This window comes from Symphalangus syndactylus, chromosome 9, assembly GCF_028878055.3.
Source record: "Symphalangus syndactylus isolate Jambi chromosome 9, NHGRI_mSymSyn1-v2.1_pri, whole genome shotgun sequence".
NCBI lineage: Eukaryota > Metazoa > Chordata > Mammalia > Primates > Hylobatidae > Symphalangus > Symphalangus syndactylus.
The window spans coordinates 93,553,458-93,568,368 of NC_072431.2; the positions used below are offsets into that span (position 1 = coordinate 93,553,458).

A 14,911-nucleotide genomic window follows, 5' to 3' on the forward strand; every position below is an offset into this window, starting at 1 on the left:
TCTAGGGTGGGCCCACGAAGCTGCATTCCTACCAAGTTGCCAGCTGCTGCCAGTGTGGCCCAGGAATACCCTGTCCAAAATATTTTCATAGGAGAAGCTTCTTAAATATGTAATTTCCTTCTGGGATTGTAAGGAAACTGACATTTGTTGAGTGTCTAATATGTTCTATTCAGTATATTAGGTACTTTGGCTATAATATTTTCTTTAGATTTTACAACACTGTGAATTTCATATTATTACTAGCACTCTACAATGAGCAAACTAAGGCTCAGAAAGAGGAACTTACATTTGTTAGATATCCAGTATGTACCATAAAGGATGTGGGGCATTATCCAATACACAACTTTTTGAATTCTAAATGATTAGTACTCCTAGTTTAGGAGTGGTAAAAAAAATGAGTAAAGATAGTAAAAATGAGTCTGAGAGAGATTAAGTATCTTATTTTTTAATTTTATTATTATTCTACTTTAAGTTTTAGGGTACATGTGCACAACGTGCAGGTTTGTTACGTATGTATACATGTGCCATGTTGGTGTGCTGCACCCATTAACTCGTCATTTAGCATTAGGTATATCTCCTAATGCTATCCCTCCCCCCTCCCCCCACCCCACAACAGTCCCCGGAGTGTGATGTTCCCCTTCCTGTGTCCATGTGTTCTCGTTGTTCAATTCCCACCTATGAGGGAGAACATGCAGTGTTTGGTTTTTTATCCTTGCGATAGTTTGCTGAGAATGATGGTTTCCAGTTTCATCCATGTCCCTACAAAGGACATGAACTCATCATTTTTATGGCTGCATAGTATTCCATGGTGTATATGTGCCACATTTTCTTAATCCAGTCTATCGTTGTTGGACATTTGGGTTGGTTCCAAGTCTTTGGTATTGTGAATTGTGCCTCAATAAACATACGTGTGCATGTGTCTTTATAGCAGCATGATTTATAATCCTTTGGGTATATACCCAGTAATGGGATTGCTGGGTCAAATGGTATTTCTAGTTCTAGATCCCGGAGGAATTGCCACGCTGACTTCCACAATGGTTGAACTAGTTTACAGTCCCACCAACAGTGTAAAAGTGTTCCTATTTCTGCACATCCTCTCCAGCACGTGTTGTTTCCTGACTTTTTAATGATGGCCATTCTAACTGGTGTGAGATGGTATCTCACTGTGGTTTTGATTTGCATTTCTCTGATGGCCAGTGATGATGAGCATTTCTTCATGTGTTTTTTGGCCACATAAATGTCTTCTTTTGAGAAGTGTCTGTTCATATCCTTTGCCCACTTTTTGATGGGGTTGTTTTTTTCTTGTAAATTTGTTTGAGTTCATTGTAGATTCTGGATATTAGCCCTTTGTCAGATGAGTAGATTGCAAAAATTTTCTCCCATTCTGTAGGTTCACTCTGATGGTAGTTTCTTTTGTTGTGCAGAAGCTCTTTAGTTTAATTAGATCCCATTTGTCAATTTTGGCTTTTGTTGCCATTGCTTTTGGTGTTTTAGACATGAAGTCCTTGCCCATGCCTATGTCCTGAATGGTATTGCCTAGGTTTTCTTCTAGGGATTTTATGGTTTTAGGTCTAATATTTAAGTCTTTAATCCATGTTGAATTAATTTTTGTATAAGATGTAAGAAAGGGATCCAATTTCAGCTTTCTACATATGGCTAGCCAGTTTTCCCAGCACCATTTATTAAATAGGGAATCCTTTCCCCATTTCTTGTGTTTGTCAGGTTTGTCAAATATCAGATAGTTGTAGATATGCGGCATTATTTCTGAGGGCTCTGTTCTGTTCCATTGGTCTATGTCTCTGCTTTGGTACCAGTACCATGCTGTTTTGGTTACTGTAGCCTTGTAGTATAGTTTGAAGTCAGGTAGCGTGATGCTTCCAGCTTTGTTCTTTTGGCTTAGAATTGACTTCGCGATACAGGCTCTTTTTTGGTTCCATATGAACTTTAAAGTAGTTTTTTCCACTCCTGTGAAGAAAGTCATTGGTAGCTTGATGGGGATGGCATTGAATCTATAAATTACCTTGGGCAGTATGGCCATTTTCACGATATTGATTCTTCTTACCCATGAGCATGGAATGTTCTTCCATTTGTTTGTATCCTCTTTTATTTCCTTGAGCAGTGGTTTGTAGTTCTCCTTGAAGAGGTCCTTCACATCCCTTGTAAGTTGGGTTCCTAGGTATTTTATTCTCTTTGAAGCAATTGTGAATGGGAGTTCACTCATGATTTGGCTGTTTGTCTGTTATTGGTGTATAAGAATGATTAAGTATCTCGAGGAAGGTCAAAGCCCCAGGAAACATGCATGCTGGATTCAAAATCACGTGTTGGGTTCTAAAGGCTGAGAAGCCATACTGCAGCTAGTACCTGTCTGTTTGCCAAAGGCTACTAACGTAGATTCCAAAAGCGTGTTTTCTTTCATGCTTGAAGCATGTACTTCCTACCTCCTTGCCTTTGCTCATGCTGGTCCTTCTGCTTAGAATTCCCTTCTCCCTCTTCTTCACCTGAGTAACTCCCATTCATCCTCCAAGCAAAATGTTGTCTCAGCCATGCAGACATCTGTAACATCCCCTCCTTACCTCAACTAGAGCAGGAATAATGACTACTTTGTAAGCGTCCCAACATACTTTCTATTATCAAATTCCTTCACAGACCCCAAAGTCCTCTAGTGACATATCCTTGGTTATAGAAACAAAAAAATCCAAATTTTTCATTTTAGCCATCAAAGCCATCCCCCATCTGACTCAGCTTGCCTTTCAACCACACCTTGCAGCTCCACCTCATTTCTCCAATTAAACAAGACCGCTGAACACTCTTCCCCACCCATGGCTATGTTCTCCTTCCCCCTCCAAGCCTCCACTCAGGCTGCTGCTGTCACCCAGAATGGCCCCTCCCCTGCACCTCAGCCTGTCTGCATGTGGCCTTTCCACCAGCCCCAGCTAAAGTCCTGGTGCTATGCCCTTAGCCCTTTGAGGGGGCCTCCATGAGCGTTCATGGAGTGAACACTTGACCCCTTGCTCCCCTGTGACATCGCGTCTTCCCTCGGGTGAGGCAAGTATGTGTCTTTCCACTGTCCCAGGCTGAGAGCTCATCCAGCACAAGGCCTCCAGTGTCTCATCATTCCTTGCACTGAGTACGTGCTCACAAAACATTTGTTGAAGAAATGGATAAATGATGCTGGATGAAGGTTGTGGGTTAAAGGCAGGATGAGAGAAGTGATTAGACGAGGAGCACATGGAGGCTCAGTAGGTCTTGCGATACAACACAGCACATTTACATGACCAACAATGAGAGCAGGGGACATGGGTGGACTTTGCCAGAATGCTTGATTCCATTTAGGAACCTCCTGTGTTTGTACCTTTAACTGGTCTTCCAAGGAGCCAAAAGGATTTCTCCATTTGAAGTACAAATGTCTTGTGAGACTCTCACTTTTTTTATAATGTGTAACATTATTACAGAGAATATGGGCTAAGAAGACTCCAGAAACACACCACTGACATGGTCCAGACATCGACTGAATGATGGGGCAATACCAACAACAAATGCAGATTCTAAGAGCGTGCTTTCTTTGATGTCTGTGGCAAAGCACGTACTGTAACTAAAAGTTTAATTCCATTGATTTTCTGATGTCTCTGCAACACCATTTGTGGGTTTTTCAAACAAATGGTAAAAGGTGTGATGTTTTCTAAAGAAGATAGAGTTAAGGATGGTGGTTGTGAATGTCTTGATTTGTGACTGTCTTGCACATGCGAAACATTAACAGAGACATAAAGCTATCAGTGGTAAACCTTGTAGCTATATTGCAAAGGCACAGAGGAATGTTTGACTTATGTAACTCTTTTGTCTTCTTAAAAAAACAACATGGCACATGGATACATATGTAACAAACCTGCACATTGTGCACATGTACCCTAAAACCCTAAAGTATAATAAAAAAAAAAAAAATTAATGATACCTTTCACTGAGGTTATTTTCCTTGACATGCAGAGTGACCATAGAACTTCTCAGGGATGTTGCCAACAAAACTGTGAAGTGGAGTAGGTGAAGCTAGTCTTTGACTCCACCAACCTCTGTCCTGTGCTTTATACCCACTGCTTACATCCCTTCCTCTCAGGCCAGGTGCCTGCTTTTTCCTTCTCCCTATCAACCTAGTCTTAGGAAAAGTTTTATACTTTCTTCAAACTGAATTATAAGTGATTTGGGGAAAATTCAAAGGATTGCTCTACTTACATATTCTTGCATCTAGCAAGGATCAAAGTCTTAAGCTAGACGAATGGGACTCTAGGAGTGGATTTTAAGCCTGATCTATAAGTAGGAGTTAAAGAGTTCCCCACATTCCATAAGGGATCATCATGATTTCCTTGCAGAGGTACACCCATGAGCCTGTAAATGCAGGTGATTCTTAAAAGTCACTTGTTGAATTAACTTTGCTATTTCCATCCAGCTTCCTTCTCCTACTCCTCCCTTTCCCTGGACAATCTCAGCCCTACAGCTTGTCCTCCTCTTGGACTTCACCGTATGTATTTGTTGGGATTCTTTGGTTGCACGTGACAGGAACAAACCATCATCCAAGCCATCTTACAAAAATAAAAGGCTCTTGTAGCCAAACAATCAAATGTAGGGCTTGAATCACCTTTACAGTTGAACAAGGCTTAACCATTAACACTCTCTCTCACACACACACACACACACACACACACACACACACACGTCTATTTTCTTTGTGCTTCTACTGGCATTGGTCTCATTATATTCCCCTTTCCTATATATGAAGGGACATAGTTTTATAGCTCTCTATTTGAGGGAAAGAGAGCATGCTTCAGGTCTGCCTCAAGACGCAGCAGAAAAGTCTGGGGAAAGATGCTGATTGGTCAGTTCAGGTCACGTGCCCACTTAGGCCCATTGCTGTGTCTAGGTAGATGTGGTGTAAACACCATCATCTCTGTGACAGCCCCTTAAGAAACACATGACATGAGGGAATCATCTTCTTCATCTGTAAAATGAGGGGAGTGGAGGTCACTCTATAACTCTTAGCTTTAACCTGATTCTATTTAAAAATCGTATCTTCATTTTTGGTGATCTTATCACTATATCTTTGTCTCTCATCGTGTCCGGCCTCCCACAAGAAAGCCAGATATCACTGGGAAACAGCAGTGATCTCCTTGGCTCAATTCTACGTCTAAGTGGGCAAAGCAGCACCCCCTATGGTGCCCCTCATATGATACAGCAAAGCATTATAGTTCAACCTTGACCAAATTTAATCATTTATGCCACATAATGTAAGATGGTCACAATTTCCAAATTTGTCAAGCATCCCAACTTTGGCATTTTGCCTAAGTTAAAAAAAAAAAAAAGCAGATCTGGTGAAAGATCAACTGGAAATTTGCCTGTATGACATTATGCTGGGGGCGTGAAACAATGCTTATGCAATTGGTTCCAATTCAGATGCAACCCAGGTTCAAAGCAGCTAATACACAGTGGTGTTCCAGATTATACATCTATTTCCATTCCCATGAAATGTCTTGAATGAAAAGCCTATCTACCTGCCAACAGAGTCCATCAGTCTGCCATCTCTATCATTTCTGCACTTCTATTGTAATGATCCTTGGCCATGTCCACCTTTCTTATGAGACCATTAGTTCACGGAAGGCAATAAATATATCATATGCATATTTGTTCAACATCAAATCTATGCCAAATCCATCCTCCTGGGTTGCTTGGGATCCTAGGATTCAACTACATATGTGTGATTTGGGGCAAGTCATCAATGCTTTCTCAGTCAGTTTCCTTATCTTTTACATAGTGGTACTAGCACCTCCTCCACTGTATTGGAGGGAGGATTAAATAAGGTGATAAACAGCAAACTGCCTAGCACAGAATTCAACACATAGCAGGGTGCATCTGTGGTTTGTCTTATTTTTAAGTTCCCAAATGACACGAAGAATGGTGGCATGGGTGGCAGCATAGTCGGGTGTTTACAGTCCTGATATCCAATCCCAGCTCAGCCACTTAACCAACGGTATGATTTTGAAGTTTCTTAAAGTTTCAAAGCCTCAGTTTCTTCATGTGTAAAGTGGACTTGATGGTAATATCTACCTCATAGTTTTGAGTGGATAAAGAAAGAAAACTTAGATAAAGCACCTACCATAGCATCCGGCACATAGATACCTATAAATGGTATCACTTGTTGCTATCACCTGTAATGGAGGGTGAAAAAAGAAGCAGCAAGATTCCACTCTGAGATGCTTCTGTGTTTTTTCTGGTCTTTTCCTGCTGTATACATCCTGATGAAGATGAACCCACATTAATAGAGGCAGTGGTTAATTGCCTCCTTGTGGGCTAGCCCTGTCCTGAGGCAGAAAATTACAATATTCTTCTTTTTTCTTGAAGCTTCCAGTGGGATATGTCTGTTCTAATTTAATAAACCTCTTTTTTTAGCGCCAGGCTCAAAGAGGCAATACCACATGTACATTTCCAAATGCATAATTAGTATGAACACTCAGGCCCTAACTACATGGGGAAAGCAGTCTGGGAGAGGGGGGTGTGAGTATCTGTTCACATTCATTTGAACCAGCGCCAACGAAACTTCCACAGTTAATTGTATCTCAGCGATTTTCTCCTGGAAAAAAATAATTACTATGCAGGGCTCTAGCTGCTGCTTGGCCATCATTCATTTCTGACTCTTGAGTTAGCATTGTTTACAGTGTTGAGTCGGCAGCAGTCACATAATGTGTCAAGCAAGTGGAGTACACCTCCCACCCCAAGCTTCCCCACCCCACCAGTTCCCTGTTATCAATCCATTTCCTTCCTTGTGTTCCAGCAATGCAAGAGAAAATGGAAGATGGGCATAATGGAAGTTGACTGTTTTGGAAAAGCATGCTCAAGGTTCATGCTGAGCATGCATGCAGAGGGCACCAGGGAAGCAGGGAGCCCTTAACTCAGAAAGACTTTTCTGAACGGGAAAGGTTCAGCCCCCAGGAAAATGATGGTCTTCCTTTCATCTTCAGGTAATGCAGGTGGTGAAGGAGCAGGTTATGAGAGCACTTACAACCAAGCCTAGCTCCCTGGACCAGTTCAAGAGCAAACTGCAGAACCTGAGCTACACTGAGATCCTGAAAATCCGCCAGTCCGAGAGGATGAACCAGGAAGATTTCCAGTCCCGCCCGATTTTGTAAGTTACCCAGAATTGACCTCTATCTCCCAAAAGACTCTAACCCACTATTTCTAGAATGACCGCCTGTCATGAAACTGGGCTGTGTTGTGAGCTCCTCAGGGAAGGCCAGCAGAAGACATTCCAAGGATCTCCATTTAGTTAGGGGAGTCTCAGCAGCTCCTTGAGGAAGGGCTGGGCTGAGTGGAGTGGGCCAGGTGCTGGAATAATGGATCTAAACCAGGAGCTGGTCCCGTTAGTGACAAGTCCTCCAGGGATTTGTAGCTTAAAAGTTTGGACCTTTTCCAACACTTGGAACAATTTTTTTTCTCTTTGACCAGTAAAACTGTATTTCATGTGGGTGCCCTTTGAATAGCAAGACCTTGTGAGCCAGCCAGAGTGAGGCCCATCCATTAAAGCACTATGAAAATTAAAGTAGCATGAATCTAAATGAGTGGGAGTGAGAGCTTGAGAGGAAGAGAGTGAACTACCTCCTCTTTGCCCTGTTGGCACTGGTTGGCATCGGAGCATGCTATATGGCCTTCATAACTGAACCTACATCCTACAGTGGGGAGGCAGCAAGCCCCCCTTCACAGGACTTTGCAAGAAATGCCACTTGCAACCATTGCAAGATTTCATGTGTTCCAATCTTTAAAGTGTTCTGAACTCACACATGAAGGGTATTTTGCTTGCTTCATCTTTTCTTAGAACTGCTCTGTTTCTCTTCCTTTCTCCTGTTCTAAGAGCTGGGTTAATTTTGCTACCCTTATATTTTAAAGAGGAAAAAAATAGGGAAGGGCATATGTGTTTGATATTTATTCTCATTTTGTCCTCAGAAGACTGGACACAGCTTCTTCTGAGCTTTTGCATGAAGCCAACTTGTAACATAGTTTTAATTCTGAAGGCAGTGCTCCCCCACCACACACACCTGATCTCTTTCTGTTTCTGATTCTTTCCCTTTTTGTTTGTTGCTCTCCAATATTTGACACTTTTAATGCTTGGCAATTTGTAATGCACCCTTTATGCCATTTCATTTCTTCACATCCCTGTGAGATGGGCAGGCCTTACTCCCATGCAAAGGCTAGGATAGGCAGGTCTTATTCCTATGCAAAGGCTAATCTGGAGGGGTGAAGACCATGAAACAAGTGGAAGAGCCGGGACTGGGCCTCGAGTCTGTTGACCCCTCAGCTAATACTGTGTTTGCCCTGCCCGAGCTTCTTTGCAATGTGAGAGACTGAAATGAGGTTTAAAAAGTGCACAGGTCTAAAAGGACAATAGCTAAGCAGTAACACCTACCGTACGTTTGTTTTCCAATCTTAAGAAGCGCTGTTAGAAACCGTGGAGTAGAACCCTGCAGACTAGTTGGCATGAAGTTAGTCAGCGGGGGAGGGAAAATGCTTCCAAGGTGCTTTGGCTTCATCATTGCAAAGCCTAAGTCATACCTGCATGAGCACCAGCTGGCCTTGACAAGAGGCACCACTGGGGTTTTGCATTGGTCCTCAGCCAGAAGACGGTAACAGCTAGAAACACCAAGCAGGATGCACTTTGGATAAGTGACTGGCTCCTCAGAGATGCAGTTTCTCACCTGCAAAGAGGGACAATGGCTCCTTGCCCCATCCCAGGGCCTACAGTGTACTGGATTTCATAAATGGTTCAGCAGATGTATAAACGTAGGACACTTTATTATGTTTTCGATAGTAAGTCTTAAAACCTGAAGGGAGACTTGCGGAATCACTTCCGTTAAAGCCAAGTGACTCTAAATTATGTTCGATGAATTATGTTTGACCTTGACTTTTTCCAAGTAAGAATGTTAACCTCATGGCAAGTACGAACATTTTACTCCTACTTTGGCTTTATATCTTCACTTCCTAAGGCTTTGCCTGTGACATTCTGAAGTTTCTTTCCCCTTTATTATAAGATGCTCTTATCTTTGAAACTATCCAAATATGAAGGAAATCTCCTGCCTGCACGTAGCTTTTGCATCATCTCTCAGCCATGGACCAAGAAGTACCATGGCCCACTGGAGTTCTTGATATCTGTAGCTGCAGCAAAGTCACAAAGAGTGGTTAGGAGCCACAGCATTTAAGCAGGTGGGCCAGGGACCAGTTTGATAATAACCCCAGTGTCTGAAACTGGCAGGGGGTAGCTGTGATATGTTTTGCCTATTAGAGTGATCTACTAGACAGGAATTCATTATGGGGTTACGTGAAGTCTAACTTCTGCCAGAATGGCTCACACGATAAACCCAAGACACCTAAGAGAAAGAAATAGAGGAGTAGACCATGTATGCTTGTTTTCATTCATTTGTTCATTTCACAAACATGTATTGAACAACTCCTACATGCCAGGCCCTGCTCAAGGTGCTGGGGGCAGGCAGAGACCCAGAGACACTTGGTCTCCCTCTGCCACAGGCTAGGATTAGGGGTGGGGGATTTACCATAGACGGGGCTCAGTGCTTAGTTACAGGAAGAGCACAGAGGAGATGGATCTAACCCAAGCTTAAGGGTTAGGATATTGGGATTTTCGAGCTGAAAATCACCCTTAAGGCCATCCAGTTCAAGCTTTTCATTTTTCAGACAGGGACAGCAACTTGGCTGGGGCCTGACCACCAGTGGGGAATCCCACTGGCCATCAGGCTGCCCTCCTCCCTCTGTGTATGCCACACACAGCATGGTGGCAGACCTCAGCTCCATGCAGACCACTTGAGCAATACACCCTGTTGTTATAAAATGGTCGTTTTCTGAGAAGAAAAATGTAAACTCTATGTGAATAAATATTTTGGGGGAATATATATTCAGTGGGTTGAAGAAGCCTCTGTTTTATTTCTTAGCTCTTGACTAATTGTTTCAAACAGGAGGTATTTGTTATGTCCTATTTAGTACAACTTACCAAGGAAGATAAGTCCATCCAATTAATCGGAGTTAATGGATATAAAAAGCTTGAATAGTCCAAAAATCAATCATTTAACCCTATGTTGGAGAGGAAGGGGAGATGCAAAGACAAACATCAGTGAAAGCAGGGAAACAAAATGTGTAAAACTTGGACCCAATTTGCTATCAGATTGACCTGGAGTCATTTACAAATGTGGCTCTGTAAGCAAGTTATGTAATCCATTCTAAGCCTGCTTTTCTCATCTCTAAAAATGAAGATATCAAAAATGTCTACATCATTGGATTGTCATAAGGATTTGACAAAGTCATGCATGAAAAGCACTTATCATATGCCTGGGACCTAATATCCACTTGAAGAAATGTTCTGTCTTATTAGCCCGTAACCAGAATTTAACAAGTTGTGATACTGTTGATATGTAAATGATAAAACTGACACTGTGCATGTATTTGTATTAATATATGCCTCTCCCTTGTCTTAGAAAGTACAATAGAAATCCGTGGGAAAGAAAAGCAAAAACAAACAAAGCCAGGAATAAAGCTGATACCTACCCTGCAAATCTGCATCCTCGCTAAAGATCAGCCACATGCTTCACTGAAAGCTTTCTCATAACCAATGCAAGGGGGACAGTCTGGTCAGTTAGACAATGTTCAGTGTTCAGACAGCTGACAAATATCTAATGAGGGCCTGCCACGTGCCAGACACTATTCTATGTGTTGGCAATTCAGCAGTGAAGAGAACAGACATATTTCTTACCCCCACAGTGATTATATTTTAGTAGGGAGAAAAAAGGCAATAACAATTCAGCAGTGAAGAGAACAGACATATTTCTTACCCCCACAGTGATTATATTTTAGTAGGGAGAAAAAAGGCAATACACATGGTGAATAAGATGACAGCATGCTAAGAGGAGATACATGCAGTGGAGACACAAAGCAAGATAAGGGAAATAGAGTGCAGTTTTAAATAGGTTGGTTAGAGTAGCTCTCTCTAATTAGGATGGTGCCAATTGAGTACAGACTTGTAAGGGACTAAGGGAGCAGGCCATGTGGGTATTTGGGAGAAGGGTATTCCAGACAGAGAGAACCACCAGGGCAAAGGCCCTGAGGTTCTGGGTGTTTAGTGAATAAAGAGGAGGCCAGTGTGGCTGGAGCAGAATAACTGACGGGGAAAGAGCAGTGGAAGGTGAGGCCAGAAAGGTGCAGGGAGCCCCATTACACAAGGTCTTGTTGGGGAGCCATTGGAGGGTTTTGAGCAAATGAATGATGTGATGTGACTTAGGTGTTTAAATAATCCCTCTGATGCTGTATTGGAAATAGACACTAAGAAAGCAAGTTTTTGGAAGCAGGGAAATCAAATGGGAAAGCTATTTTAATAACCCAACCAAGAGGTGATGAGAAATGATTATAGTATACTGAAAATGAGATCCATTTTGAAGAGAAGGGACAAAGGTATTTCCTGATTGATTAGGAAATACCTAGGGGTGTAAGAGAAAGAGAGAAGTCAAGGATGAACTCATGGTTTCGGGCCTTAACAAGTAAAGGACAGAGCAAGTGGAGCAGGGGATCAGGAGTTCAGCTTTGGATATGTGAAGCTACAAGACGTCCAGTTAGACAGTCAGACAGATGAGCTTGGAGTTCAGCAGAGAGATGGACAGTGGGTAGTTGCTCAGTAGGGCAGACCCCAAGTCGAAGGAATCTCACCAGTCTAATGGTGCTGTCTGTCTTCTGTGTATGGCAGTGGCCTCACTGGGCCTGAACTTGAAATTGTTTTCCAGAAACAGTGCTAGACTTTGAATTGCTCTTCACATACTCTTTAAATCCTCTCTCCTTTAATCTTCCTCCTTTTATTTATTGGCAAGACCTTTGGATAGAATGAGAAAGATATTTATCAAAGCAAAGCTAGTAAACCCATGACCCTGGCCTGATTGACCCCAAGCTCAGAATTTCAAAACCCAGTTATAGCCCATGGGGTTATTACCTGGCTTACCCCAGAGGGCAGATATCAGCCACAGAAACATACTGTAGGGCTTATTTATGTTTTCCTAATTTGTATGAATTTTATGGCTACTGAGTCCATTTGCCAGGAAAGAAGAAATTGCTTTGAAAAAGAAAGAGCTGGTGGGCACCTGCTATGAGCCGGGTAGTGCAATAGAAAGAAAGAAAGAGCTGTCTCACTCCCTTCATTGCCTGGTCACGTTTTGGAGTCCTTTGAGGCTTATAACAAAAAAAAAAAAAGGGAGTAACTCTTGTAGCAGCAGATTCTCTTATTCTGACAGTGCATCCTCAGAATATGGTTCCATGATGAAATGCGTTGTGACAGGCACCTCTGGGTCTTACACGAAAAAGTCATAAAGCATCAATTAAGATTACTCAGAATTCCTTCAGTTGTTTCCTTCTCTTGGTCTTCATCACTGCATTCTCTGCTCCATTTTAATGACTCAACCCTGGCCTAGTGAAACTATTATTTAAATACATATATCTATAACCTAAGAATTGATGAAATTCCAAAACTCCTTCTCCCAGATTTTCTCCATCCTCTGGTACCATGCCTTTGTCTGCACCCGGTCACCTGGACTTGGAAGTTGGGAGCAGTGATTTATTGCTGTGTGCAGCTCCCTGGCAGTTACCCACTTTCTTTTCCACTCAGTGCAGGGTCCTTCAAAGCTGCAATTTACTGAGTCCATTTTAGATAGAGCTAAGCGCTGATAATAAATAGTTTAGTGATCTGAAAGCCTGAAATGAGACCCTAAGAGACCTGTACAGGGAAGGCTTTACAAATGTCCCAAACTATTATTAGGACTGAATTTCCATATTATGCTTTATAGATGTTCAGTTGGAACAGTATCAAATGAGAGAATGTTTGAGGGCACTTAAGCCTCAAAAAAATGTATTAATGGAGTACTAGAATACCCTGTTAGATGGCCTTATCCTTTTATGTAACTTTTTTCTTTTTTCTCATGAATAAATCAAAGCAGTTTGCACAAGGAAAACCTGAGTATGTGCCCATATTCTACACGTAACCTCCATGAGTTGTTTCCCCCTCTGTAAGATGGGAATGATGGGAATGATGGGAATGATGACATTAATACTTTCCCCAAAAGCTGTTATTTTCAGGAAGGAGGGAAGGAAGATTAAATGAGCTAAAATTGCATATTGCACTACCCGGCTCATAGCAGGTGCCCAACAAGCATGAGTACCTTTCTCACCTCGGAATGGAGCACCGTGTGAGAACAGGTTGCCTGCAGTTCAGTGTCAGGGCAAGTCCAGAGTTAAGGTGGAAGCTGATGAATGTGTGATCCTTGACTACAGGGTAATATGGGCCTATGGACTGTTTGGCTTGAGGAAAGGAGAGAATGTCACCAAAGCAAATTCAGTTGTGCCTTATATTCCTGCTCAGTGCTTAATAAAGACTTGTACTCTGTCTCATTTGGGAGTCACAGCAGGAAAGATCCTTATTCCCATTTTATAGATGAAGAAACTGAGACTTAGATGAGTTACGTGAAATGCTAGTCGTGGGCAGAGCCTAGACTGAAACTCTAGTCTTCTGACTTGTTAGATCTATGTTCTGACCAGTACTTCTTACACTGCTATGAGGAATCGGCTCAGGGTCTCCCTGTCCAGCTTCAACTAGAATAGTTTTGGCTTTACTAGACTCAAATACTAGGGCACTACATAAAATTTCCTATGATAAAAATTTCTGCTCTAAAAAAAAAATCTGAAAACCATTTCACTCTATCATGATATCTTTGCAGCATAATGGATCTCAAACTAAATTATATTGCATTAGCCAGAGACAAGATGCAAATAATCTTTAATTTTTCCCATCATTATCTCAGTCTCTGTGGGCTAGAATCTGGGACAGTGTTGTTGTCCCCATTTGTGAATGATGAAATTGGAAGCAAAGGTGGTCCTGTGGTTTGCTCACTATACAGTGTTTGCTGTGGAATAGTAATAGTGTGGTTGCCTAATATGCCTGTTTAATCAGATCACAAATACAGCCTCAGAGTTTACCTGGTACAGGGGAAAAAAGTTGATCAAGGATTGATTGTCTTAGCAGTGCTGAATGGATTTTTGCGTAACTTTATATCTGTGGCTTTGTAAAATAAAAGAAGAAAATTTTCAGGACACTTTGCTGTGGAAAAACATCACTGAAGTGGCTGGTACTTTTGTGGAATTCTGTAAATGTCACAGAATCTACTGTGCTGTTGTACTTATGCCCCTGGCCACTGACTCTTAATAAACACTTCTCTAAAGCACCAAGTTGGAGGTATTAGATGCTCATGAAAAGATGCACTTGTTCTCCCCTGCCCATATGCCCATGATGCCCACCAAGCCACACTCTGTTTCTCAAGGCATGCTGTGGAATATGTGTTTTTCCTCTAACAGGGAACTAAAGGAGAAGATTCAGCCAGAAATCTTAGAGCTGATCAAACAGCAACGCCTGAACCGCCTTGTGGAAGGGACCTGCTTTAGGAAACTCAATGCCCGGCGGAGGCAAGGTATTGTTTCTGGGGACACTCCAAACTTGGATAGGGTAAACAGTGGCCCGCTCCCTGGAGAATCACAAGGGCATGGTGTTGGTTTAATCTAGGCCATGCAGCGTTGTACTCAGGACAGGAATAGCAGTCCAGGTTGTTTCTGGTTCCCATGCACACCCAGAGAGAATCAAAGTCCACAATTACCAGAAGAGCCGCAGAAATGAAGAGCCATTCTTTGCTATTTAGTGCCACAAAACTGCTAGTGGTGGTGTCAACAATAGCTGACATGTATATGAGCCTACCATGTGCCAGGTGCTTCTGAAACTCTAGTCTTCTGACTTCCGGATCTATGTTCTGGCCAATACCTGTTATAATGCATTACTTTATAAAGCATTATA

The 14,911-nt window shown here is 42.1% G+C and overlaps 1 protein-coding gene across 16 annotated transcripts in view; it reads left to right on the plus strand.

Annotated features, from left to right (window-relative positions):
* The window catches only part of ELMO1 (engulfment and cell motility 1), a 594,311-nt gene that overhangs the window by 546,666 nt on the left and 32,734 nt on the right, over positions 1 to 14,911 (plus strand). For 15 of the 16 annotated variants that reach the window (XM_055293399.2, XM_055293401.2, XM_063608973.1 and 12 more), the window contains 2 exons: positions 7,002 to 7,165; positions 14,422 to 14,534. In XM_055293399.2, coding sequence (XP_055149374.1) covers positions 7,002 to 7,165; positions 14,422 to 14,534 — 277 coding nt within the window. The remainder of the gene's footprint in view (positions 1 to 7,001; positions 7,166 to 14,421; positions 14,535 to 14,911) is intronic. The other variant, XR_008660142.2, reaches the window with a different exon arrangement.